At 43.6% G+C, this 27,384-nt stretch overlaps 1 protein-coding gene across 2 annotated transcripts in view; it reads left to right on the top strand.

Moving 5' to 3' along the window:
- LOC115463448 overlaps positions 1-27,384 on the top strand; it is a 102,661-nt gene that overhangs the window by 9,651 nt on the left and 65,626 nt on the right. For both annotated transcript variants that reach the window (XM_030193949.1, XM_030193948.1), the window contains exon 2: positions 13,689-13,788. In XM_030193949.1, coding sequence (XP_030049809.1) covers positions 13,786-13,788 — 3 coding nt within the window. In that variant the 5' untranslated portion in view covers positions 13,689-13,785. The remainder of the gene's footprint in view (positions 1-13,688; positions 13,789-27,384) is intronic.

Genomic DNA, 27,384 nt, shown 5'->3' on the forward strand with positions numbered 1-27,384 from the left:
GCGAATGTTCTCCAGTCAGTTGGGTGCTGGGATTAATGCAGGATTCATCCCACCGCTGCCACCAAGAATTGTTGCAGGAATTGAGATAGGAATTTGTGATACTTCAGGAGTCAGACAGCACACACCAGTATGAGAGAGAAATCTTCTTTATTTGCCAGCAAACACAGTAGGACATCAGTTCTAGCTCTCTTCTCTTCTCTTAGCTCTTTTTGTGTCATGTGGCTTCTGTCTCAGCTGCTTCTCTTCTGCTGTCTCTCCTGTTGTCTTCCAGCTTTCTTCTGACGTAAACTGCTTCTGCTCTTACTTAAATACAGTTTCTATCCCCCTCCTAGCCTAGCCCCCCCTTACTCTCCAATTGGTTAAGGAATAGATTGGTCACTTTGCCTCAACCAATCATTACTTTTGAAATATCAGTTACATAGGTTTGGTATTCCTCAAACTGACCTCTAACCTGGGGCCCCTCAAGCCAGACAATATGGCACTAGAACTCTTATATTCTCATCATGATTGATTTCTCAGCTATAGCTTAAATTGCTTACTGGACTCTGGCATTCATTAAAGAGGTCAAAAGTCAGTCTTACTTAATAGCATACAGATATACTTTCAGGACTATTCCTACAGTTACCTATAATTAATCAAGACTTTTCCTGACCTTTTTCACCTATCAGCTTATACACAGAACTTGCTAGGACCACAGAAAACTCAAAACACATGTTGGCCTCTTCACTGCAGTCTTTGCTTAGAAAATACAGCAGAGAGTAACATTAGATTTAAAAAGGTATTCTACATTTAACTACACAGAGTAAACATATTCTAAAATGAGCATCCTTATAAGACATATTCTAAATATCAAAAACTTGTAAATACTAATCTATTGCCTCTCTCTCTAAATAGTATTTTCTATCTTGTAAACTACAATATATCTGGCTCATGCCAGAGCTTACAAAGGCTGCTCAGCATGCCTAATAATATACAGATGTTGAGCTAGCTTTCATCATTCACCAGGGTGAAAGAAATTCCTGTCTCTGACCTTTCTAACCCAGCCCGGCAAACTAGACTTCTAGTAATCTGAACCAGCCTGCATTCCTTTACCTGCAGGACTGAAGAGAATTCAAACTTCAAGCTTTTAATATCATTTCTTATGTATATATAATTATGCCCATGGCTGCCTCAACAGTATATATGAGTGAAACATCAAAGCATTTCAGTGACAGTCTATGTGCATGGAGACAGGAGGGGGACAATTTTCAAGGCAATGACAGTATATCTGAGTGAAACATCAAAGCAGATATACTGTCACTCAGATATACTGTCATTGCCTTGAAAATTGTCCCCCTCCTGTCTCCATGCATATAGACTATCACTGAAATGCTTTGATGTTTCACTCCTATATACTGTCATTGCCTTGAAAATTGGGAGCGTCAGTAAGCATGGCTGCTTCGAGACCCTTAGACACTGGGAGCAGTGAGTTGTCGAGTGGGTCTCCATCTGTCTTGAGGCCTCCTGCTACGCAGCCCCCCCCCCCCCCCGGGACCATCTATCGTCATGTCAGACCCTACCCCTGAGGTGACGTGAGGGTTTGACGTCATCTTCAGTACCGAGGAACCTTTGTGACACACTTTGGGCAAAGGCCAAGAAGCATCATCTGTGACCCTCAACACATGGTGCCTGGAGCTCAAGGGCATCTAAGGATTCGGCCCGAGAAGTGTCAGCACTGGTAGGATTGCTCTCCCTCTATACAGGAGGTGCTGATGTGCCTGTCTCCAAGCAGCCGAGATCCTGCTCTCGCATCAACCCCAGCAGTTCTACAGCCTGCGCCTCAACCGGCACCACAGCTTTTCCTGGTGTCTGGCCTAGATGAGCACAGCCGGGCCTTGCTCCCAGAGCTGCTGGATGTCCTTATGCAGTGGTGTGCATCGGTATCGGGGGTGCATGCGCCTGCCATACCTCCCGGCGTGGCTGCCAGCGGTGCTTGCGGCCCCGGTGTTGACTGCCACCCAAGCTGATACCCCCTCGACGTTGGTGGAGAAGCTTTGCTGGAGTCGAGACGGGAACCGGCTTCTCAATGCCACTGTTGAGGGCATGTTCCTTGGCATTGAGGCAGGTTCGGTTTCGGCAATCCCATAGGGAGATATTGTCCGACACTAAGGAGACGCGCACAGGGTAACATAGTAACATAGTAGATGACGGCAGAAAAAGACCTGCATGGTCCATCCAGTCTGCCCAACAAGATAAACTCATGTGTATACCTTTACCTTGATTTGTACTTGCCTTTTTCATTCAGAGAAAGATCCCAGATACTTCTCCTCATATGAGTCTTATGGGATCCCCTCTGAACCTTCCCCTCCACCTGAAAGGAGACGGTTTCCGCTGGAGAGCCTTTCATTTCCATCTTTTGTTAAGGAAATGGCTGATGCCATTCCATTTTCTTTGGAAGTGGAGGATGACCCCAGGTCTAAGATGCTCGAGGTCCTGGACTACACATCTCTTCCTAAGGAGGCTGTGACTACCCCTCTCCATGAGGTACTCAAGCAAGTCTTCGTCAGGAACTGGGAGTTGCCTCTGTCAGTCCCTCTCATGCCCAAGACGATTGACATCCAGTATCAGATCCACAGTGAACCTGGTTTTGTTAGGCCTCAGTTACCTCACAGTTCATGGTGGTGGAGTCCGCTCTCAAAAGAGCCAGGAGTACTAGGGACTATGCCTCACTGCCCCTAGGCAGAGAAGCTAGAACTGTGGATTCTTTTTGTGGGAGGATGTACCAGGCTTCAATGCTTGTCTCCTATATACGATCCTACCAGCTCTTCATGAGCGTCTACTCTGTTCAGCAGCGGTTGGCAGGTGCTCCTTGCCGGTGGTTTAAGCTTTTTGGAGAGAAGGTTGAGAAGGTCGCTGACCAAATCAACAAGCATACCGATACAGTCTTTTCTGTCGCCGCTGGGTACATTCTGCACCTACCTCCTCAGCTAGGAGGGTTTTGGCAAGCCATGGAGCGGGCCCTACTAACATTCTAATTGTAGGTACAATCATTCGGCTTGTCAGCCTACTCAGGCTCATCCCCAGCGCTCTCGTTCACGTCAACAGTGTGCGCCTAAGGCCCCTGCTGTTCCCCAGTCAAAGCAAGAGAAGAGCTTTTGACTGGCTCCAGCAGAGCATAGCTGCAGTAAAAGTGTCTGTTCTGGACGACTTGCCGGTTGGAGGGAGGCTTAAACTTTTTCACCAAAAGTGGCCTGTTATAACTTTCGACCGGTGGGTTCTTCAAATAGTCTGTCTCGGATACGCCCTCAATTGGCATCTCAAATCTCCAAATTACCCATTGAGAGCTCATTCATTCAGCTCTCAGCGCAGGCAGGTACTAGGAACTCTCCGCCCTTCTGAAGGCCCATGTGAAAAAGACTGTAAACCTAGTTTGGGGTGTGGAGCACTTTGTGTTCTCCACATGAGACTTGTCATTTAGATCAGTGTTTTTGGAATACTCCTTGCCAGTCAGATTGTCAGGATATCCACAATGAATATGCATGATCTTGATTTGCATACACTGCCTCTATTATATGCAGACCTCTTTCATGCATACTGCATTTTGGATGTCCTGAAATCCTGACTGGCAAGGGATACCAGCCACATAACGTAACCAAAGACCGTAACTGGACATATCTTAATCCTTCCTCTCCCTCTAAGTTTCCTCCCAATGGTCTTTACCATACATGTACCTCAATATCACCTTGTTCATACCGGAATCGGCTAACACCGTTTATGGTACTATGTAAGCCACATTGAGCCTGCAAAAAGATGGGAAAATGTGGGATACAAATGTAACAAATAAAATAAATCCCAACCTCCAATCTCTGGCTCTCACAGCTTGGATGTTGAGAGCCTAGAATTCACTTTCTTGGGTCTTTCGGAGGGTGTCTCCCGAGTCTTACTGTCTTCCAGGAACGATATTACTCTTTTAAATGGCAGAGGTTTGTCATCTGGTTTGAGTGCAAGGCCTTAGATCCCCTTACTTGCCCTACACAGACCCTGCTTGAATACTTTCTACACTTATCAGAGTCTGGTCTCAAGACCAAATCCATAAGGGTTCACCTTAGTGCAGTGGTTTCCAAACTTTTTCGGTTCACCCTCCTCCATTGAGAAACATGGCCATTTAACCCTACCTTCTATTTTCTGTCCAATAACCCAATTCCAAATCCACAGAAGGACATTGCCGCCTATCCCATGACGTTTTAATTTTCTCAGAAGTAACCCATGTATCTTTGAATGTTTAACTGCTTTGAAAATGAGCCCCTATGTAACTTTGTAAGTCTGTGTTTTGAAAATCTGGCTCATAGTAACCGTATGTGACTTTGTAAGTCTGTGCTTTGAAAATGAGCCTCTATAGAAATAAAAGGAGTTGGAAAATGGGGAAATAACTAATATGTTTGTCAAAGAACAGACATCATGTGAAATCAAGACGTGTGGCTTCTCTTGGAAAAAGAAAACAGTTTGGACAATGAGTAGGAAGAAATTCAGGCGCTGAAGCACTTTAGACAGACACAATGTATAATTGCATTGTTTACAGGCCTCCAGCTAATACGCACACACTGCTTGTTTCTTATACCAACTGAAATCTAGTCTTTTAAAACAATAGCAAACTTTTAAACATGAAGGCATGCAAGGAAGTATTTGACTCACTTCACACTGAGCTGGTAAGATGATTAGGCAGAGTACACTGCCGCCAAGTGTACTTTGTTTGATCTATATGTTTTTTTTCTTAACAATTCCTTAAACTTTAAATCATTTTTATTGAACACCAAATTACCATGACACAATTGAATACTTCCAATACAGTGAAAAATAATCGGTGATCAATGCTGCATATTTCTTTTATTTCCCCCTTCCTCCCAACCCCCACCCCCACCCTTCACCATGGTCAACAGAACAAAAATAGTTTCTCACAGTATTTCTAAACAAACAATTAAAATTCAGCAAATATCTACAAGCTTGTGGGGACAAAGTCGGCCAAAAATTCTCCCAGATTTCTTAGAAATGAACACCTGCACCATGTGAAAAGTCTTGTACTTGAAGCATTCCATGCACATTTGAGCGGAGAACAACCAGATTAACAAGATTTGTCTTAAGAGCCAACAGAACTGCCTTTCGAAGAAAGGCTTTGTATCCTGTAGGAACAGGAGCATCAACGGTTTAACATCCAGAAAGTTACAAAGGGTCGGGGACAAGATGGTGATTAGAGAGGACGTGCGCTTTTGAGCTGATTTCCAGCCGAAATACCTGAAGGAGCAGCACTCTTTCCCTGTAGCTTTTATGGGGAAGAGGAAGGGAAAGACCAGGGGTTTACCCTCCTCCGATCCTGGTAAACCGGCCCTTCAGCAAAAGACGCTGGAACAATTTGGAGTGCAAGCGCTGAAAACGCAGATGCCAACGCTGACAGGACCCGATGGTGGTCAGTCGGACCGAAGCATAGAGATGGCTTCGTTAAGCCCGCCTCAAACCACAGCTCCCCCCCCCCCCCCCCCCGACCCGGAAGCAGCATGCTATCAGCAGAGACGCAACTAGAGACATCTTCCAAAGTGGTGATTTCTCGAGAAGCTGGAGGAGGCCCTGCTGCTACCTCGACCCCAGAAATGGTAAAAACTGGAAATACAAGAGTCGAAAACACTATATTTCCCCAGAAAAAGGAGGCTGCATCCAAGGGAATTGGAGGACAACTAAAACCAGCTGTGATAACTTTGGAGATGCTGTGGGACGCAATTCAGGGTATAAATACAACCCTCAGCCAGGTAACTAATTCTGTGAAAATAGAACTTTCCGATTTAAAACAAGGACATGATTCTTTGTCTGGGAGAATACAAGAAAATGAAAGAAAAACTGATTTATTAGGAGATGAGACTAAAAAACTACAGATCTTAACAGGAACAATGATTAAAGAAAGGGAAATTCTGGCTAGGAAGCTGGAGTATCTTGATAACCAAGGGAGGAGGCATAATTTAAGATTTCTCAATTTTCCTAAATCACCATTGATTCCAGCAGTAGATATGTTAAAAAAGTATTTTGGTGACATCTTAGGAGTTCTGACAGAGGGTTATCCACCAATTGTCAGAGCTCAATATATATCTGGAATTAGATCTCAATCCCTAGGAAATCAACCTGGACTTGATCTCACGGAATTCCTGGAAAGTTCATTGGAGGTGATAACCCAGCGTACAACTCTCCTAGTGACATTCGTTTTGGAACCAGATAGAAATAATATTTTTCATTTATATTTTAGACATATGAATGCACAATTCTTAGGAGCCAAGGTTCAAAATATTTCCTGATTTAAATAAAGAAACACAGAAAAGGCAAGAATTCATGGCATTAAAACCAAGAATACTCGCACTAGGTGGATTACAATATCCTTGTGTTTTGTATCTTTGAATGATGTTAATTATGTATTTTTTGACCCTGAGATAATGCAAAAATATGTTATTTCCAAAGAGGAGGGTGATGGAGGTATTTTTTCCCTGAACCTTCAAACAGAATTATATGCTAGTAATTTCAGCTAGTTGGCATATGTGTTTTTTCCTCCCTTAGTTTAATGAAAAGATGGATATCTTCTTAAATTTATTTTTCCTAGTATCTTGTCCCATTATTGTGGTCAATGTAAGTAGAATGATAATTTATAGTTTATTTTTCTTAATTGTCTTGGAGTTATCCAGTATATTATTTATTTCTAATATCCTTTACATGTATAACATGGATGTAAATTTGCAAAATTATAAATAAAATATATAAAAAAACAAAAAGTTACAAAGGGTCACTGTGTACTGTATAAGATCAGAACTGGTGAAACATAGAAGACTTAACAGTATGTGATTCCAGAAATGCTGTAGTACAGGACAGTGACCCAATGTAGCTCCTGCAGAATGATATTAAAGGCATGTTCCACTTGATGCAATGCCTGCAAGTTGGGCAAGGTGCAGAGAGATGTATAGTCGCAGGGCAAATTTGTATACGAATTTACGGTAGGGGATGTGATCACTAAATTCGGTAAACCCACCACAAAAGATTGCAGCTTCTGAGGTGAAAGAAAAGATTGCAGGTCTATACTCCACAATGAAGCCAGTGTGGCATAATTATCCACCATTGTCTTGTAGATGGTTATGGTTAAATGTTAAAGGGACCGGCGTTTGGAAACACAAGGTGTATGGTTCCGCAATAGCTTCTTGCACATCTTCTGTTAAATTTTCCCAGGACTGAGTCCTGATATAGTGGCAGAGCTGCATGTAGACAACAGTCTAGATCTGTGAGGGAGTATTCCTGCTTGAGCTCTGTAAAGGACTTAATTTGCCCCTCATCATTCACCATGTGCAAGATATATTTAATCCCTTTTTGTGCCCAACCTGAAAAAAACACTTTGATCCTGACCTGAGAAAAAATCAGGGTTATCACAGATAGGCAAATAAGGAGTTCTTTGTAGAGAAATAATGTTATTTGCAAATCCACTTCCACACTGCCCTACCTGCTTTCAGTACAGGATATTTCTTAAAGGTACCTGGGGGAAAACCTCCTGAAGCATGGAACAGAAAACTGAAATGCACCCTGGACACTAAACAAGTCTCAAAAATAGTAACAGAAAAATGCTGAGGTCCCCTGAACCAGCCATTGGTGTGACACATTCCACTAGCCATAGTCAAATATCTTATATTGAGAAAACCCCATATCTCCATGGGTTTTCAGAGTCTACAACACAGATTTTTTTCCCCTGCTAGAGATAATGTTTGTTTATTTATTTATTTATTTATTTATTGCATTTGTATCCCACATTTTCCCACCTCTTTGCAGGCTCAATGTGGCTTACAATACATCATGAATAGTAGAAACATGTAAGAAAATATACATTTAGCATTACAGAAGGATCTTGGGTAAATATGATAATGATAAAACATACAAGTAGTTTAACAAGCATATATTGTAAGGCATTTCTGGATATTTGTATAAGAGTTCATATTTGTTGTTCTTTGTGGTAAGCCTTGTTAAGAGATGGGTCTTCAGTAGTTTGCGGAAATTAGTTAATTCATAGAGCGTTTTTAAGTTGCGTGGCAGCGCGTTCCAGAATTGTGTGCTCAGGTAGGAAAAGGTTGACGCATGCGTTAGTTTATATTTTAGGCCTTTACATTTGGGGAAGTGAAGATTAAGGAATGTCCGGGATGATTTTTTAGCATTCCTGGGTGGTAGGTCTATCAGGTCTGACATGTAGGCTGGGGCGTCTCCGTGAATGATTTTGTGAACTAGGGTGCATATTTTGAACTTGATGCGTTCTTTGAGTGGGAGCCAGTGTAGCTTTTCTCGTAGAGGTTTAGCACTTTCATATTTTGATTTGCCGAATATGAGTCTAGCTGCAGTATTCTGAGCTGTCTGAAGTTTCTTGATTATTTGCTCTTTGCAGCCAGCGTATAGTGTATTACAGTAATCTAGGTGACTGAGTACCATTGATTGTACCAGGTTGCGGAAGACAGTCCTTGGGAAGAAAGGTCTTACTCTTTTTAACTTCTACATTGAGTGGAACATCTTCTTGGTTGTGGTTTTTCGCGTGATTCTCAAGTGTTAGGTGTCGGTCAATGGTAACTCCAAGAATTTTTAGGGTATGTCCGAAATTGGGAGAGTCACTTTTGGTGTGTTAATGGTGGTGAATTTGTTCGTGTTATGTTACGAGGTGAGTATTAGGCACTGGGTTTTTTCTGCATTGAGTTTCAGCTGAAATGCATCCGCCCATGTGTGCATGATGTGTAGGCTTTGGTTGATGTCATTGGAAATTTCCTTTAAATCTTGTTTAAATGGTATGTAGATCGTTACGTCATCTTGCGTATATGTATGGGTTAAGGTTTTGATTTGATAGTAGTTTCGCCAAGGGTATCATCATTAAGTTGAGTAAGGTCAGTGATAGGGGGGATCCCTGTGGAACTCCGCATTCAGGTATCCATGTAGCTGATGTAGTCGAATTAGATGTCACTTGGTATGATTGTGTGGTTAGGAATCCCTTGAACCAATTGAGAACGTTGCCTCCAATTCCGAAGTATTCGAGGATATGTAGTAGTATTCCGTGATCAACCATGTCGAAGGCGCTAGACATATCAAATTGTAGAAGTAGTATGTTCTTGCCATTTGCAATCATTTGTTTAAATTTATTCATGAGAGTGACTAGTACCATTTCCGTACTGTGGTTAGACCGGAATCCTGACTGGGAGTCCTGTAGTATTGAAAATTTGTTTAGATAGTTTGTGAGTTGTTTGGTTACCATCCCTTCCATTAGTTTGGTTATTAAGGGAATGGATGCTACTGGCCTATAGTTGGTTAGTTCACTAGCGTTCTTCTTTGCGTCTTTGGGTATGGGGGTGAGTAGAATGTTTCCTTTCTCCTTCAGGAATACTCCACTTTGCAACATATAGTTCACATGATTCGTGAGGTCTGTTATAAATTGTTGAGATAATGCTAGAGATAATGTTGCGGTATCCGATGAAGTGCCCATTCATCTCTGATATAGAGACAACATCTGAAAAATATAGAGCTAGTGGGGAGCTAAAATCATATTAAGCCAGGGTATTCAACCCCATAAAAACAAAGGGCATGCCCTCTACAGTTGTAACTTTAAGCAAATATCTTCCAGTAAAGGATGAACATTTTGGGGGTATAATGTAGATGCGTCAAAAGGGATTAAAATACCCAGGTAGCACAGTGGTTTGTCTTTCCAAACAAAAGGAAAAGATCCCACCCATGAGGAATGCACACTAGTAAGTATTGGTAATGCCGTAATGTGAGATTGAGTGTAAAACCAGAGAAAGGACTTCAAACAAAAAGGGTCCAACTAACCTTATCAAATGCCTTTTTTGCATCCAGGCTGATAGCTAAGGCAGGGATCTTGAGAGACTGACAGTGAGATATAGCTAAAAGGGTTTTAAGAACATTAAGCACTGACTGCCAAGATTGTACAAATCCCACTTGCTCCACACCCACTGAGGTGGGTAGGTACTCGGCCAAACGACTTTCCAAAATCTTAGATAAAAATTTAAGGTCTACATTAATTAAAGAGAGGTCAATATGACTCGGCCTTCTCTTTTGGTTTATTTGGTTTTGGAATGATGGTAATAAATGCTGTATTATAAAGAGAAAAAGTACCCATTTCCATCACTTCTGTGTAATATTCTAAAAGGTGACTTACTAACTGTGTCCGTAAAAATTTGTAGAATTCACCGAGAAACCATCATTTCCAGGGGCTAAATAGAGATCTTAAGGGATTTGATTGTAATTTTGAGTTCTTTGCTCTGTAACAATTTGTTGAGGGCTGTTATAGCTTCAGGGGAAGTCTTACTGTGTCCAAAAAAACCTGAGATGGAGGTTGAAGCATTGTCTTTGTATAAAGACTTAAAATAATAAAAAAAAGTATGCGAGCTATGTGGACTACCATTGGTAAGAAGTCCGCTTGGATCACACGGAGAAGGTGCCGTGCCCCCCCCCCCCCCCCCCCCCCCCCCCCAACTTCCAGGTTTTGACTCGTGCTTCGGGCCTGGAAACCTTAAGAGTTTGGTGCCAATTTGAAGTATTCTTACTGCTGCTGCTCATTTTCATTTATTTGCATGTAGATCATGCCTTTCAGTAGTATTTCAAGGTGAGTTATTTTCAGGTACACTAGCGGGCTCATTTTCAAAGCACTTAGCCTCCCAAAGTTCCATAGAAACCTATGGAACTTAGCCTCCCAAAGTGCTTTGAAAATATGCCTATAGGTATTTCTGTATCTGTGGAGGGCTTACAATTTGCTGGTATTTGGACAAGTCACAACCCTTTATTGCCTCAAGGTTATAAAGAGTAGCATAAGGGATTTGAACTCTGGCTTCCTTGACTCTCAGCTGCTTCCTTTGTGGCTGGATTCTTAAAGCTGCTGCAAGAAGGATAGATGGAACTTCACAGATGTGCTGGAATGTACAATTAGTTGATTTCTGTGCAGACAGAACCCTTCTCTTCTGTTGCTGGGCAAGTAAAAGCTGTTTCTTTAACTTGTAGTGACGGCAGCCATTTCAGGCAGCAATTTTGGGCTTGCAGTAATGATCATACTGTGGAAATAAAATATTAAAAGAGCATGTGCCTTTCAAGACAGTTAGGCCTTAGGAATAAAACTATGCTTTAAACCCATAGTTTTAGACAGAGATGTAAACCAGTAGCTAAACCGCAAGTACATAAGTAATGCCATACTGGGAAAAGACCAAGGGTCCATCGAGCCCAGCATCCTGTCCACGACAGCGGCCAATCCAGGCCAAGGGCACCTGGCGAGCTTCCCAAACGTACAAACATTCTATACATGTTATTCCTGGAATTGTGGATTTTTCCCAAGTCCATTTAGTAGCGGTTTATGGACTTGTTCTTTGGGAAACCGTCTAACCCCTTTTTAAACTCTGCTAAGCTAACCACCTTCACCACGTTGTCCGGCAATGAATTCCAGAGTTTAATTATGCGTTGGGTGAAGAAAACTTTTCTCCAATTTGTTTTAAATTTATTACACTGTAGTTTCATTGCATGCCCCCTAGTCCTAGTATTTTTGGAAAGCGTGAACAGACGCTTCACATCCACCTGTTCCATTCCACTCATTATTTTATATACCTCTATCATGTTTCCCCTCAGCCGTCTCTTCTCCAAGCTGAATAGCCCTAGCCTCCTTAGTCTTTCTTCATAGGGAAGTCGTCCCATCCCCGCTATCATTTTAGTCGCCCTTCACTGCACCTTTTCCAATTCTACTATATCTTTCTTGAGATGCGGCAACCAGAATTGAACACAATACTCAAGGTGCAGTCGCACCATGGAGCGATACAATGGCATTATAACAATCTCACCACTGTTTTCCATACCTTTCCTAATAATACCCAACATTCTATTCGCTTTCCTAGCCGCAGCAGCACACTGAGCAGAAGGTTTCAGTGTATTATCGATGACGACACCCAGATCCCTTTCTTGGTCCGTAACTCCTAATGTGGAACCTTGCATGACGTAGCTATAATTCGAGTTCTTTTTTCCCACATGCATCACCTTGCACTTGCTCACATTAAACGTCATCTGCCATTTAGCCGCCCAGTCTCCCAGTCTCATAAGGTCCTTTTGTAATTTTTCACAATCCTGTCGTGAGTTAACGACTTTGAATAACTTTGTGTCATCAGCAAATTTAATTACCTCGCTAGTTACTCCCATCTCTAAATCAGTTATAAATATATTAAAAAGCAGCGGTCCTAGCACAGACCCCTGAGGAACCCCACTAACTACCCTTCTCCATTGTGAATACTGCCCATTTAACCCCACTCTCTGTTTCCTATCCTTCAAACAGTTTTTAATCCACAATAGGACATTTCCTCCTATCCCATGACCCTCCAATTTCTTCTGTAGCCTTTCATGAGGTACCTTATCAAACGCCTTTTGAAAATCCAGATACACAATATCAACCGGCTCCCCTTTGTCCACATGTTTGTTTACTCCTTCAAAGAATTGAAGTAAATTGCTCAGGTAAGATTTCCCCACACAAAAGCTGTGCTGACTTGGTCTCAGTAATCCATGTCCTTGGATGTGCTCTGTAATCTTGTTTTTGATAATAGCCTGTACCATTTTCCCCGGCACCGACGTCAGACTCACCGGTCTATAATTTCCCGGATCTCCCCTGGAACCTTTTTTAAAAATCGGTGTTACATTGGCCACCCTCCAATCTTCCGATACCACGCTCGATTTTAAGGATTTCAGCAAGGCTATTTTTAGAAAATAACTACTGAGTTAGCCCATCAGTTTGAGCAAGGCCTATACCAAGATAGAAGAGTAGTTTGTCTTTCAGAGATAAGAAGTAAAAGACCAAAAAAAAAGAAATGCAAGATGAACATCTGTATCCTGGTTTCTACTACATGATATTAGTTCTACATTTTCCCTATAAAAAGCAGGCTTTACAGATTGTGATTTGAAGAACATCAGAGTCTGAGAGAGCCTCTAAAACGCTTTATTCTGATTTGTCTTCCTTGCCTAGGCAATATCATTGTACACAATGGTGAATATTAGACTCATTCTTTACAGCGTTCTTAATGGGGAAAATACTTGGAGATCCACAAGACACAAGAATTGCAGTCAGCCTGATTGTGGTGTCTGCCAAGAATAAGGCATTTGGAATGGGTATAGAAGTTCTGAACCTTTCTCCCATTCCATGGGCTGGGACAAAACCCTGGCTTTGGGATATTTTGATTGAGAATGAAAGTAAATTTTTTTTAGGAGGAAGGCAACAGAACACTTCAAACACATGGAGGCTGAAAAGGTCTCAAATAGCTTTTTTTTTTTTTTAATATTTTTTTGCAACCTGCAGTCTCAGAGATCCCTAGGAGAGCTGTTCCATCCTGATACTATTGGATAACATCTCCCACTTATATACCTGATTCAATCCTGCTTGTCGATGGAAGAAAGGGAAAAAGCCAAACAATAAGCAAAATAGCAACAAAAACGGGGTGGGGGGGTAGGGAAGGAGAACATTTATCTTGGCTCCCATTTTTGACCGATACTCCTCTTTTTTTTCTTAAGATATATTTCCACTCTTGTTATAATTTACAAATGTAAAAATGAACATTAAAAGCAAAAAATCCTGTTGTGGAGGGCACAGGTTCTAAAATCCGTTTTCTCCTTATGTCCCATGTTTTACACAGGCTCCTGACTAGGCTTGATACTGCCTCGTGGTTTCAGCAGGGTCTAAAAGATGATGGCGATGTGGAACTGCCAGCAAAGAGATCGGTGGAATATTGTATGGTATGTATGAATGCTTAATCCATCTCCAAAGTACTTTAAAGCCATTTAATCCCTTTCCAAGCTCATATTTACCCAGGCTTTTGATTAAAATTTTTAAGATTTGAAAACTTTGTATTGGCTTTTTTTGTACTTATTTTAGGTTGATTTTTGTTTTTTTGAATTGTGAATATATTTTTGTACACCGCTTAGAGTTGTTGATACTGCGGTTTATAAATCTTGTTATAAATAAATTGTTTTGCTGCACAGTTTCTACTGCTTCAGAATTAAAGGGGATTTTTATTCTTTCCAACCCAACAGAAGTTGGAAAAAAATCCATTAAGAATGTTTGCCTGGAGGCAAAATAACTGAAAACTTAATAGAATGGGATTAAACTTGGGGGGGGGGGGGGGGGGGTGGATAATGAAAAGACACAGGGTTTGAAAATGGGCCATATCAGGCCTAGAGGTTCCAGATACATAAGATTTCTCAAAAATGGTCCAATGGATGTTTGTGGAAGAGGTAGTTCAGCTGCTTCAGCACAGAAACTTACATATAGTGAAAAGTGAGCAAAAAAAAGCATAAGGAGCCTTCAAGAGTGAGGGCTTCAAACCAATGCTTTATTGAACAGACCCGACACGGTCTGTGTTTTGGCAAAACTGTGTCAAGGGTCTTGTGCAAAAATAATCTTCAAGTTCTGATCAGTGAAAAGATACAATCTTCTTTACAACAAAAAGGTTGCCTATAAATGGCGCAGAGCAAACAACTGCACAAGAGAAGCGCTGTCATGCAGTCTAATCTTTCAAACAACGTTGTTTACCACAGCAGCAGCTCCTGTTGGGATTGCACTTAGATTACCCTTTTTCCTGTCTTATTACTTCCCTCCCTTTCCCCAGATGCCTTGTATGAATGGTTGTGTTCTTTACTATCAAAATTAGTGTTCTTTTCCTAAACTTTTGTGGTTTTAGACCTTATTGTTAACCTCTTTGACCTTTATTTAGTAAAGACGGTATATTATGTTGGAAAATAAACATAAACGTATTTCATTGTCTTTTGTCAATTCTATAGGGGCAGTGTCAGGCAGATGTCAGAGGGAAGGGGAACAGAAGCTGCATGGGACTTGGGGAAGGGAGCAGAGCAGAAGCTGGATAGACTTGGGAGTGGGGGAAGAGAAAGCAGTAAGGAAGAGGTTGGGAACTACAGGCCGGTAAGTCTGACTTCTGTGGTAGGTAAAATAATAGAAATACTTTTAAAATGGAATAGTAAAGTTTTTGGAATCCAATGGATTGCAGGACCCGAGGCAACATGGTTTCACTAGAGGCAAGTGTTGTCAGACAAATCAGATTAATTTCTTTGACTGGGTGACCAGAGAGTTTGGATCTAGGAAGAGCGCTAGATGTGGTGTATTTAGATTTTAGCAAAGCCTTTGACACAGTTTCGCATAGATAATAAATAAACTGAGTGCCCTCGGTATGGGCCATAAAGTGATTGGGTTAGGAACTGGTTGAGTGCAAGGTGGCAGAGGATAGTAGTAAATGGAGCTCATTCTGAGAAAAAGGATGTTACCAGTAGTGTGCTGCAAGGTTCAGTTCTTGTGCCGGTTCTTTTAACATTTTTGTAAGCGATATTGCTGAAGGGCTGTCTGGTAAGGTTTGCCTCTTTGCGGATGATTTCAAAATCTGTAATAGGATAGATACCGCTGATGGGGTGGATAAGATGAGGAAGGACTTAGCGAAGCTAGATGAATGGTCTGGAATTTGGCAGCTTAGATTTAATGCTACAAAATGTAGGGTCATGCATTTGGGCTGAAAAAACCTGAGGTAACAGTACAGTTTAGGGAGTGAAGAACTTTTGTGCATGAAAGAGGAGCGGGACTTGGGTATGATCATATGTGATGATCTTAAAGTGGCCAAACAGGTTGAAAAGGTGATGGCAAAAGCTAGAAGGATGCTTGGTGAGTACAAAAGAGAGAAATGGGGGATTGGGGAGTAGGTGAAAGATAGAAGGGGATAGAAGACTGGGAAAGGAAAAGGATAAGGGGAAATGGGATTGCAGGAAAGGGGATGAGAGGGAGATGTGAAAAGACTAAGGACTAGAGGGTAAAAGAAAGGGGAGAACAGGGGTAAAAATCATATGGATGGATATAGAGGCAGACAGGAGAAAAGAGAGGTTGGTGCCAGATGGATATAGAGAAGGAAGGGAGGAAGGATGAGAGGAGAAAGAAGAAATGAAAAGGCAAACCTGGAAAAGAATTTAAGAGAAGACCGACAATTGGAAAAGTGCCCAGACAACATAAGGTAGAAAAGAAGAAAAAATTGCTTTTTATTTCATAATTTTTAAGGATTGGAAAGTGTCCACTGAGAAATTTACATCCTTTCTATTTTTGTGTTTAGTAGAGTACAGGAGAACATGCATGTCTGTCTCTTTTTTTTTTTTTTAACTAGTATTTTCATTGCTTATAGAGTCTGGCTTTCTTGGAGGGGGTCTCCATTTCAGTTTTGTCTGCATGTTTTTTTGTGGTCCTTATTCTGTATCAGGTGAGGTCTGTCTATGTTCTGCATGTTCAACTGAGGTGAAGGATTCTGCTAGCATGTAGTGTCTGTGTAAGAATCTGTAACAGTCCAGCTTGTTCCAGTTTCATAGTAGCAGGAATATTGGGCTCTAGCGCACCAATATAATATTCTAACACTCTCTCTTTTCTTAGGTGGGTTAGGGCTGTTATGGTGTGGTATGTTTCTTTTTCCATATAGGTTTGAGTGCGCTTTTGCATCATCTTGTGTTATTTTTGTAAAGTGTCTGGCCTTATTTGAAAGCATGCTCAAAACAAAATGCTCAGGACAGGTAGTCTCCACATCCTGTAGAGTCACCACACAAACAACCTGTCTGTTTTAAACGTGTCTGGCAGTGGAAGGAGCATGTGCCATTCCTAAGGTGATAATCCCAATTTGAATATTTTTTATATGGCAAGTTATAAGGGAAGTAACTCTTTTGTTGTAGAATGTGGAGTTTGCTATACAGAACTGGACGTGCATAGTTCAGATTGAGATTTTGACCAATCCTGTAGAAAACCCAGACTTCACTCCCAGATGGAAGAATTTATTGAATGATGCTATCAGTTATAATGGCAGTTTTACTGAGTAGTTGAAACTGGCTGGAAGAAGGAGGGCTTTATGTATAGAACACCATAGTGTCTCATATTACTAATTTTAGCAGTGGGAGGGGGGGAGGAAGGAGGGGTAAGATGTGCGGAAATGTTGCTTCCATAGCATCCCACAGATCAATCCAGACATGAGCAGGTTATGTCCCTCTACCAGCAGGTAACTATAATCTCAAACGACTACTTCAAAATTTATTACAAAAAAGGTTTTTTACAAAATAATCTTTTTCCTCATTTATTCATTTACATAAAACAACATCACATACTGAACTCACATTCACACACGTCTCACATACCACAAAATACAATTAAATATTCAAACTCTGAACAGTCAAGTCCATGAAAAAATCACTTATTCGTGTTGTAATCAGTTCACCTTTACATTCCTTTGATAAATCTTCAATAAATCTTCTTTATATTAATCCCACGATTAATGCAATCATATGATCAATCGTATCTTTATAAATCATTCAATATAATTTCTTACGTGGGTATCTAATAATCCAATCCAGATGGACAAAGTGTTGACCAGTCCAAAAGATGAAACACTTGTCCATTCCAGATAATAAAATTGTTGACCAGTCCAGTCCAGAAGGTGAAAAGCTTAACCAGCAACACACATGGAAACTTAACTGTTCCACTCCACTTCTTATTTTATTACATATCAATCTCTCTTCAAGAGCGATTAGAAGAAACCTTCTTGATAACCTCCATCCGGTCTCAACACTGGCCGTGTTTCAATATCCTTCTTCAGGAGACCTACTAACAAACATTAACAATTATCCCACACATCATCCCATACAATTATTTTACAATATCCTTAACTCAAATGTACATTTCAATACCTGTAACAGCTTCACATCATTGTCTAGTACACCAAGACAGCTCTCCGTACTGCCTGCATCGACTCCCACAAACAGAATGATCCTAAACACCTTCACCTTGAGATTATCTACCAGTAGGTGGAGATAGAGACCTTCAGAGGTTTAGTATATGTGGACCTGTGCATCCATATTAACATCAGTATTCTCTCTATCTCAGCAGATGGATGGGCATGTCCTGTGCAGCTCTCTGGATTGAGACTGGCTTCTGACATGTTCCCTCAGGTTTAGTTGAGCTTGGGGTTCATGGCTATGCTTGACCACTGTGGGGTACACCTGGTGGTGCCAGGTCCCTCCCCTGCTACCCCCTTTCTCTGCCTCCTATCCCTGCTTGCTCTGCTTCTGTACTCCTGCCTCTTAAAAAAAAAAAAAAAAAAAGGAGCTGGGATTATGCTTGCACCACGGGAGGCTCTTTGTACATTGCTGTGTCAGGAGATCAGTGGTTATTTTATTTTTGTTATGGGTGAGCTTCCCCTGTTCATGTATTTGGACGGCTGTTCTTTGCCTGGCTGGGTCCGGCTCGTGCTCTTTGGTTCGGGCTAGGAGGTCTGTCACAGTTTTGACGGGCTCGGGAGCTGTTTGCTCTTCTGCAGCCGCTATTTTGAAGGGGCTTGCCTCGGATGTTTTAAAACAAAACAAAAAAAAACAATACAGCCACACTCCAGTCCATAGTTAGCACAGCCAGGAGTTCCCATTCGGTTTGGCAATGGCCCCTGCTTTCCCTTGCAGAGACGTTCCTGTGGCGCTTCCGGAGGGGGGGGGGGGTGTGTGTCTGATCTCGGTATGGTTCGGCGGCAGCTCAGTTTCTCGTGGCCTCCGCCTGCATGCCACTTTTTGGTTCGGGCCTTCTGGCAGTTTGTGCCAAACACGCCCGTTTTGTTGGCGTCGGCTTTCTAGGACACGGCTTCTAGTATTGTCTTCCGCCCTTCAAAAAAAAAAAAGAAAACAGGTGATTTCTTTGCCTGGTGCGTTTGACAGTGGCTTCCTGTGCAATAGGGCTTTGAGTGCATCGGCTCTCTGATGGATTTGTTCCCTTCTTGTTCCTCCCCATTTGGTTGGGGTTCTAGCTTCTTTTGGGCCTGTTCCTCAAACTAAATAAACTGACACCCGGTTCCATGCTGGGGAGGGTCGCTGACAGTTGTATTTTTCTGTTTATTTAGTTGGATGGTCCTCTCCTCTTAGCTTGGGACTTACAGCGCTGTTTTTGCCCGATTTCATGCGGTTGCTCTGGTCACATGGGGCATAGCCTTCGATTCTTTCCCTGGCAGTGTCTGGGGTCATTGGACTGCAATACCCAGTACTGTTGTCTTTGCTTCATGACTACCGCCTGAGCATTTCATGGGGCAATGCTGGTGTCAAGCTCTTGTTTCCCCTTCCCTGGTGCTACCTTCCTTAGTAAGGGCAGCGTTTCCTCTTGTCTAGATTTTGGGCTTGTGCTGACTGCAGTACTTCTGCCTCTTTAGGCTACAGTGTAGCAGTACACTGGTTTTCTTGCTTGATGTTGGTTATTGGCAGGGTCTCTCTCTCTCTGTCATGAACTTTGGTCATTTTTGCTAATGACTTTGTTTCCTACAGGGGGTATTGTCAGCCCTCTTTTCCAGTTTTTAGGAAGTTCCTTGGGTTTCCTGTGAGGTGCAACGCCTTCTAGGCTGTCAAGACCGGCTTCTGGCAGGTTCTGGTTTGGCTACACAATTTGAGCTAGGGCCACTAGAATCCTTTTGGAGGCGTTGTAGTATCCCTGTGGTGACTGGTTGCTGCTTCTTGATGTCCTGGGTGGTAACAGTACCGTCTACATGTGGAGGCATCCTGGAAGATGACAGACTTTATTCCTATGGCATTGGGTCAGCGTTTGTTGCTGCCCGATAGAGGCATTGCAGCATGGGGTTCACCACTGGTTGGTGGCACCCTTATAGTCTACACAGTATCAGCCTTGGTCTTGGTGGTATACGCTCTGTAGCTGTTCCTATCCCCAAGGGGTACCTTGGTTGAAGTGTCCTTCTCCATCTTGGCATAGGCATCAGCTGAATCTTCCTTTGTCTGTCGAGCCTTACTCTCCTTTTGGGTGTCAGGCCAGGCTCGGTCGCTGGACACTGAGCCGTCCTCCATCTCTAAGAGTCAAGGTATTTTTTTCAGTCTCTGGGCGTCGAGCCTTGCCCCGGCTCTCAACATCGAGCTTTGCTCCATCACAGGGCGTTGGACCCAGTTCCAGCTTTGGACATCGAAGCTTGCTCTGTCTCTCTAGCCTTACCCTGTTTCTGTCCATCAGGCTTTGCTCTGGCTAGGACTGTCGAGTCTTGTTCAGTCTCTGCATGTTGCTCCGGCAGGGGCTGTTGAGTCTTGCTCCAGTTTGGGCCGTTGAACCTTGTTCCATCTGTGGATATCAACCCTTGCTCAGGCTTGGTCCATCGGGACTTTTTTTTTAAATATATTTATTTATTTGAATTTCACATTTAAATACAAGCATTTACATCTTGTTACAGAAAATCAGAGTAAACATGTTTAAAGAAATACACAAAGAAATATATATCTCTTTCTTAGACCACCTAATCAAAGAAACTGTCGAGGGCGTTAAGAAACTTTGGTGGTTTTTTATATACAGAAAGAAAAAAAAAAACAAATAAGAACAAAGAGACCTGGAGATTCCCAAGTATAAACCATGAATCCAGATTTTCTTAATACTCAGAAAACTATCCTGTAACTTTTTTAATTTCCAAAAATTCTTTCAATTGCTCGGGTTCGAAGAACACACATTTTTTTATCTAAGTAATTTACAAGACATTTACAAGGGTATGATAGAAGAAATCTAGCGCCCAAACTTCGTGTCTCTTCTCTAAGCAATAAAAAAGCTTTACGTCTATCCTGAGTGGTTTTCACCACATCAGGGTAGATCCAAATTCTATCCCCAAGAAACATTTTTGTAGAATTTCTAAAGAATATTTTCAATAAAGAATTTAGGTCTTGTTCAAACACCATCGAAATTAATAGAGTTTTTCTTTCCACAACTGTTATGTTGGATTGTTCAAGAAAGTCAGTTAGATTCTGTAGTTCTTCATTTTCTTTCAATTTTTCTCCACGTTTTGACTCAGGAAGATAATAAACTTTATTAAGAGGAGGAATTAAATCTGGAGAATATTGAAGGCCCTCAATTAAGTATTTTTTTAACATTGCACTTGCATTTAACTCTACTGATCTTGGAAAATTCAAAAGGCGTAAGTTCAAACGCCTATTGTAGTTTTCAAACTGTTCAATCTTGTGATGTATCATCCCTCTATCTTTTATAAGCATATCAGTTTTAGTTTTTAGATTGGAGATTTCCATCTGTGTAGCTATATTCGCTTTTTCTGAGTCTTTCTTAAACGTCTCAACAACAGAGATTAATAAGTCTAGTTTACTTACAGCTGGAGCAACTGTAGACGTAAGTGTTTGTAACGCAGTCCAGATAGCTTCTAAGGTTATCGCCTCGGGAGCTTTTTGCTCGATGTTAACTTTTCCCCCCAGCGTTCCAGTCTGGGCTCCGGCAGAAAGATCTCCCTTTGCGCCAACTTCGGGCGCTTCCGGGTCATCTAACCCGCGTCTGAAAGCTGCTGGGCAAGGCGGAGGATTCAACTCCGGCGATGATAAAGTTGTTGTATTTCCCAGTGGGAGCGGCGTTTCACCTACGTCTCCCAATGCGGGAATTCCACTCGAGCCGGACAACCGTGGTGTGCTGGTATTGAACCCATCGAGCGTCGTCTGAAACAGAGCTGTTTCCGGAGCTACTGTCGGTAAGCTCCTCACAGCTCCTTTCCTTTTGGTATGGGGCATTTTAATTTGCGAAAAAAAATTTTTTGTAGAAAAACAGTTATACCAAGGAAAGGTTCAGGAGCTAGAGAGGCGTCCTCCAGTCAATCCGCCATCTTGACATGCCCTTCGTCCATCGGGACTTTATCCGTTTTTTGGATGGCGAGTCTTGCACAATCTCAGTATGTCGACCCTGGCTCCGTCTCTGGACGTCGAGCCTTGTTCCGTTTTAGACACCGGCTTAGTGGGAGACCTGTGAGAAGCAAGTCACAATAGTCCAAGCGAGAGGTGATAAAGTGTGGATAAGGGGTTTGGTAGTGTGCTTGGAAAGGAAAGGACGAATTTTGGTGATATTATAGAGGAAGAAACGACAGGTTTTAGCAGTCTTGAATATGTGCAGAGAAAGAGAGAGAGGAATCAAACATAACCCTAAGGTTACGAACTGATGAGACAGGGAGGACGAGAGTGTTATTCACAGAGATAGATAATGGGGTAAGAGGAGAGGTGGGGAAAGACAAGAAGCTCAGTCTTGGTCATGTTTAGTTTCAGATGGCAGTGAGACTTCCAAGTAGCAATGTCAGACAGGCAGGCTGATACTTGGACCTGGATTCCTGCTGAGATTTGTGGTGTGGAGAGGTAGATCTGGGAGTTGTCAGCATAAAGGTGATACTGAAAATAATGAGATGAGATCAGAGCACCAAGGGAAGAATATAGATGGAAAAAAGAAGAGGTCCTAAGACAGAGCCCTGAGGTATGCCAACTGATAATGAGATAGAAGTGGAGAAGGATCCACCAGAGTATACACTAAAAGTGCGAAGGGAGACATAAGAACAAAACCAGGAAAGAACAGAGCCCTGAAATCCAAGTGAGGACAGCGAATCAAGGAGTAGGCGGTGATCAACAGTGTCAAAAGCAGCAGATAAATCAAGATGGATGAGGATAGAATAGAGACCTTTGGATGTGACCAAGAACAGTTCTCATGGATCTGCAGGATCGGCGCTTGGAGGCACTTCTTAAGCGCTCCTTTGAGCTGTCGGCCTTAGCCCTGCAAGCCGCCATTTGTGGCAGTTATATGGCAAGGACGTGTTTTTGTTGGGCCGAGAACCTCCTGGATGCTCTGGGTGAGGAGTCGGATGACCTGGCCAATTTGGAGATGGGCACAGCTTTTTTGTCTGGCCTCCTTTATGATCTGGTTAGAACCTATCTCTCTTCATGGCAGAGCATTTGTTTTTGTGGCTCTGTCAGTGGGTGGCGGATGTAATGTCCAAAAGTCCGCCTTGGTCAGTTGCCTTTTCAGGGTACATCTCTGTTTGGGGAGGATCTCGAGAAGCTTGTCAAGGACTTGGGTGAGTCCAAGGTACTGCAATTGTGAGAGCTTTGGGCTCCCTTGACTCCCCGCACTGCCTTCTGCGGGCAGTCCTGGGACATTCGGCGATCCCGGTTTTCGCATTTTGTGAGTGCCTTCAGAGGCTGGGGTTGAACTAGGTCTCGGTCCTTTCAGGCTGTTCGGGGAGGCTGGGATGGAGCCCCTAGGGCAGGAGCTCCTTGTGCTGCCCATTGAAGGTTTGCAGGCCCAATCTCTGGTGGCCCCTATAAGGGCTGCTTGCAGCATTTTTACCAGAGGTGGGTCCACATCACATTCGACCGGTGGTCCTGGATCTGTGCGAGTCAGTTACCTTCTGGAATTTCACTGTCCTCTGCAGGAGCAGTTTCTGTTGTGTCTATGTGGCTCGCCAGAAAAGGCAGTGGCCGTTCATCAGACATTGAGTCGTCTCTTGGAGCTGCGGGCCATGAACAAGTGTTGGCAGATGTTCCATCTTTTTTGTAGTTCCCAACAAGGAAGGCTCATATCGGCCCATTTTGGTTCTCAAGGGTGTCAACAGGGCCCTCTGGGTCTTTTTGTTCCGTATGGAGACTTTTGTCCGTGATTGTGGCTGTGGTAAGGCCAAGTTTCTCTCAGCATTGGACCTGTCCACATTCCTATTCAAATGGACTATCACAAATCCTTATGCTTTGCGATTCTGGGCCGGCATTACTAGTTCCAGATGCTTCTGTTCGGTTTGCCCATGGCGCCCAGGACTTTCACCAAGGTTGTGGTGGTAGTGGTGGTGGCGGTCCATCTCCGAAAGGAGGGGGTGTTTGTGCACCCCTTTCCTGAACGATTGGTTGATTAGGGCCAAGTCTCATGAGGAGAGTTTGCAGATCACAGATCGGGTGGTGTCCCTGTTGCAGCATGTTGGCTGGGTGGTCAATATGGCAAAGAGTTGACTTCAACCCATTCAGTCCCTGGAGTATCTGGGTGTATGCTTCAATATGGCAACGGGCAAGGTATTCCTGCCTCAGTCCTGGATGTTGAAGCTTCAAGCCTAAGTATGGGCCCTGCTGGGTCGTCGCCACCCCTCTGTTCGTGTGGAGTATTCTTCAGGTCCTTGGCTCCATGGCGGCGACGATAAAGGTAGTGCTGTGGGCGAGGGCTCACGTTCTTGCTGTCTCGCTGATTTCCAATGTCGGGCCTTCGGCCTCTTCTCCCCTTGTGCAGGGCAGTCTGCGCTGGTGGCTGGACCTGACTCATCTGGCGTCAGATGCCACTCTCTGGTACTCTGGTGGGGGACCCCGATCATGGTTCTTATGGCCATGGCTCAGATTGCCAAAGCGGCGCATTTCTTCAGTCGGCAGAAGCTACCAATGTCGGAGGACCTCGATGCCCATGTCCAGCCTTGGCCGTAGAACAGCCCCTGGTGGGTTGGTTTCTTCAGCGCATAGAGGCTTACGGGGAGCTGGTGGTACTTATCGCCTCAGACTGGCCTTGCTGGTCGACTGGCTCCTTTGACTCTCTCGTGACTGCGCTGCTGTTTCAAGGCCCAGTGGCCATGCTGGATGCGGCTTGATTTTCACTTATGGAGTGGCGAAGGCGTGGTTATTCTGCGGCTGTCACTTCTGTGTTGTTGCGCAAGAAGAAGCGGTCCACTTTGCTGGCTTATGCCAGGAACTGGGGCAATTTTGAGGACTACTGTTCGGACTACGGGGTGGTACCTCAGCAGTCTTCCATTGCAGAGATCTTGCAGTTCTTCCAGGATGGTTTGCAGAAGGGGTTGGCGCACTCGTTGAAAGTCCAGTTGGTGGCCCTTGTCTTCGAAGACTGGTCCAGGGTCATTCCCTCGTGGTCCACCCTGATCTGACCCATTTTTTGCAGGGAGTTCGTTTGCGCCTTCTAGTGAGGTCTATCGTTTCACCCTGGACCCTGAATTTGGTGCTGGCCACGTTGCTGCACCCTCCATTTGAGCCTTTGCAGGTGGCGACCCAGAAGGATCTTTCCCTCAAGGTGGCCTTTTTGGTCACTAATACATTGGCACAGAGAGTCTCGTTGCTCAGACCCTCTTGTGCCGGGAGCCTTTTCTCCTGTTTCTTGAGGAGCACATTGTACTATGTCCGGTTCCGTCCTTTGTGGCTGAAGGTGGTCTCGCCATTTCATGTTAACCAGACCATCTCTCTTCCAGTGTTTTTTGCAGAAGGAGGCTGGCAATGAACTCTATTGGCTGGACGCTCATCCAGCTGTTCACTTTTATTTGCGCAGGATGGTCGAGTTTAGACTCTCCGATTTGGCTTTTGTTCTCTTTGCAGGTCACCACAGGGGGGAAGCCACCTTGAAGGCGACTATTTCCAGGTGGCTCTGGGAGGTGATCTCTATTTTCTTGGGGACAGGAGTGCTTCTTGGGGTCTGCACGTGCATTCTACCTGGGCACAGGTGACCTCGTGGGCGGAGCATTCATTGGTTCCAGTTGCAGACATTTGCAGGGTGGCTTCCTGGTCATCCCTACATTCTTTCGTGAAGCACTATCGTTTGGATGTCCAAGCTCAGGGAGAGGCTGCCTTTGGGGCAGCGGTTCTGCAGCAAGGGTTGGCTGTGTCCTGCCCTCGGCGAGTACTTCTCTGGTACTGTAGTCGTGTGTGGCTAGTCATCTCCTGCTTCCACCTGACTAGCAATAATCACCTGTCTGTCTCCAATTTCCACAGCCACCTAATTGACAGAAACTGCCACATTGGATTTCATGGCAACCATTACGGTAGTAGTCTGTATGGTTTCAGATTCTATGGCTGCTTCTCTGCCTCTGCATGCTGAAACTACCTACATGGTATCAGTTATCACCCTCACCTTTATAACACTAGTGGTCTTTTTTAATAAAATTTTTCCTCAAAACCTGTGGTTTCTGCTTAGGAAGCTCTAATTTCTGCCTGCCTGCACTTTTGTGGCAGCTGCTACTTCAGTCACTTGCATGTCTGCTCCAGCAAGTTGTTTCCTTAACTTCAGGCAGTTATCTAGAAGCGTGGCCTACTCTGCATGTTTGTCTAATGTAGTTGCACAGCTCATCCTCTGTGCTCCAGCTGTTCAGTACAGCTGCTTTGTACTATTCAACAGGCTCTGTTTTGGCACAGCACGCGTGCTAATTCATAGGCCTTAGCCAGTGATAGTTTGCACCTTCAAGAGGTCACTTCAGTTATGACAAGTTAATTTTTCCAATCCTGGTTTTGCTTACCCTGCCTATGTCCCTTATTCTCAACTTTCCTCTATCATATGTGTAGACGTGGAAAGTAGATTATTTCTTTTTCAGTACCTCCTAACCATTTTCTTCTACTTCACTGTAAGTGATGTGCTCCCTTCATGAGGTTTGCTTGGTCTCTTGGTTGTTTTCCAAAGACCCTTTTACTAAGGCCCCAAGTTTGAATCGTTTTTGGTATCATGCAGGTCGGCCTAACATAGTAACATAGTAGATGACGGCAGAAAAAGACCTGCATGGTCCATCCAGTCTGCCCAACAAGATAAACTCATATGTGTATACCTTACCTTGATTTGTACCTGCCTTTTTCAGGGCACAGACCGTACAAGTCTGCCCAGCAGTTTTTCCCGCCTCCCAACCAACAGTCCCGCCTCCCATCACCGGTTCTGGCACAGACCGTATAAGTCTGCCCTCCACTATCCTCGCCTCCCAACCACCAACTTCTCTTCCCCCACCTGCTCCGCAACCCAATTTTGGCTAAGCTTCTGAGGATCCATTCTTACTGCACAGGATTCCTTTATGCATATCCCACGCATGTTTGAATTCCGTTACCATTTTCATCTCCACCACCTCCCGCGGGAGGGCATTCCTAGCATCCACCACCCTCTCCGTGAAAAAATACTTCCTGACATCTTTTTTGAGTCTGCCCCCCTTCAATCTCATTTCATGTCCTCTCGTTCTACCGCCTTCCCATCTCCGGAAAAGATTTTTTTGCGGATTAATACCTTTCAAGTATTTGAACGTCTGTATCATATCACCCCTGTTCCTCCTTTCCTCCAGGGTATACATGTTCAGGTCAGCAAGTCTTTGCTCATACGTCTTGGAACGCAAATCCCATACCATTCTCGTAGCTTTTCTTTGCACTGCTTCCATTTTTTTTAACATCCTTCACAAGGTACGGCCTCCAAAACTGAACACAATACTCCAGGTGGGGCCTCACCAACGACTTGTACAGGGGCATCAACACTTCCTTCTTCTGCTGATCACACCTCTCTCTATACAGCCTAGCAACCTTCTCGCTACGGCCACCGCCGTGTCACACTGTTCGTCGCCTTCAGATCCTCGGATACTATCACCCCAAGATCCCTCTCCCCTCAGTACCTATCAGACTCTCACCGCCTAACACATAAGTCTCTCATGGGTTTCTACTCCCTAAATGCATCACTTTGCATTTCTTCACATTGAATTTTAATTGCCAAACCTTAGACCATTCTTCTAGCTTCCTCAGATCCCTTTTCATGCTTTC

This window comes from Microcaecilia unicolor, chromosome 2 (genome assembly GCF_901765095.1).
Source record: "Microcaecilia unicolor chromosome 2, aMicUni1.1, whole genome shotgun sequence".
NCBI lineage: Eukaryota > Metazoa > Chordata > Amphibia > Gymnophiona > Siphonopidae > Microcaecilia > Microcaecilia unicolor.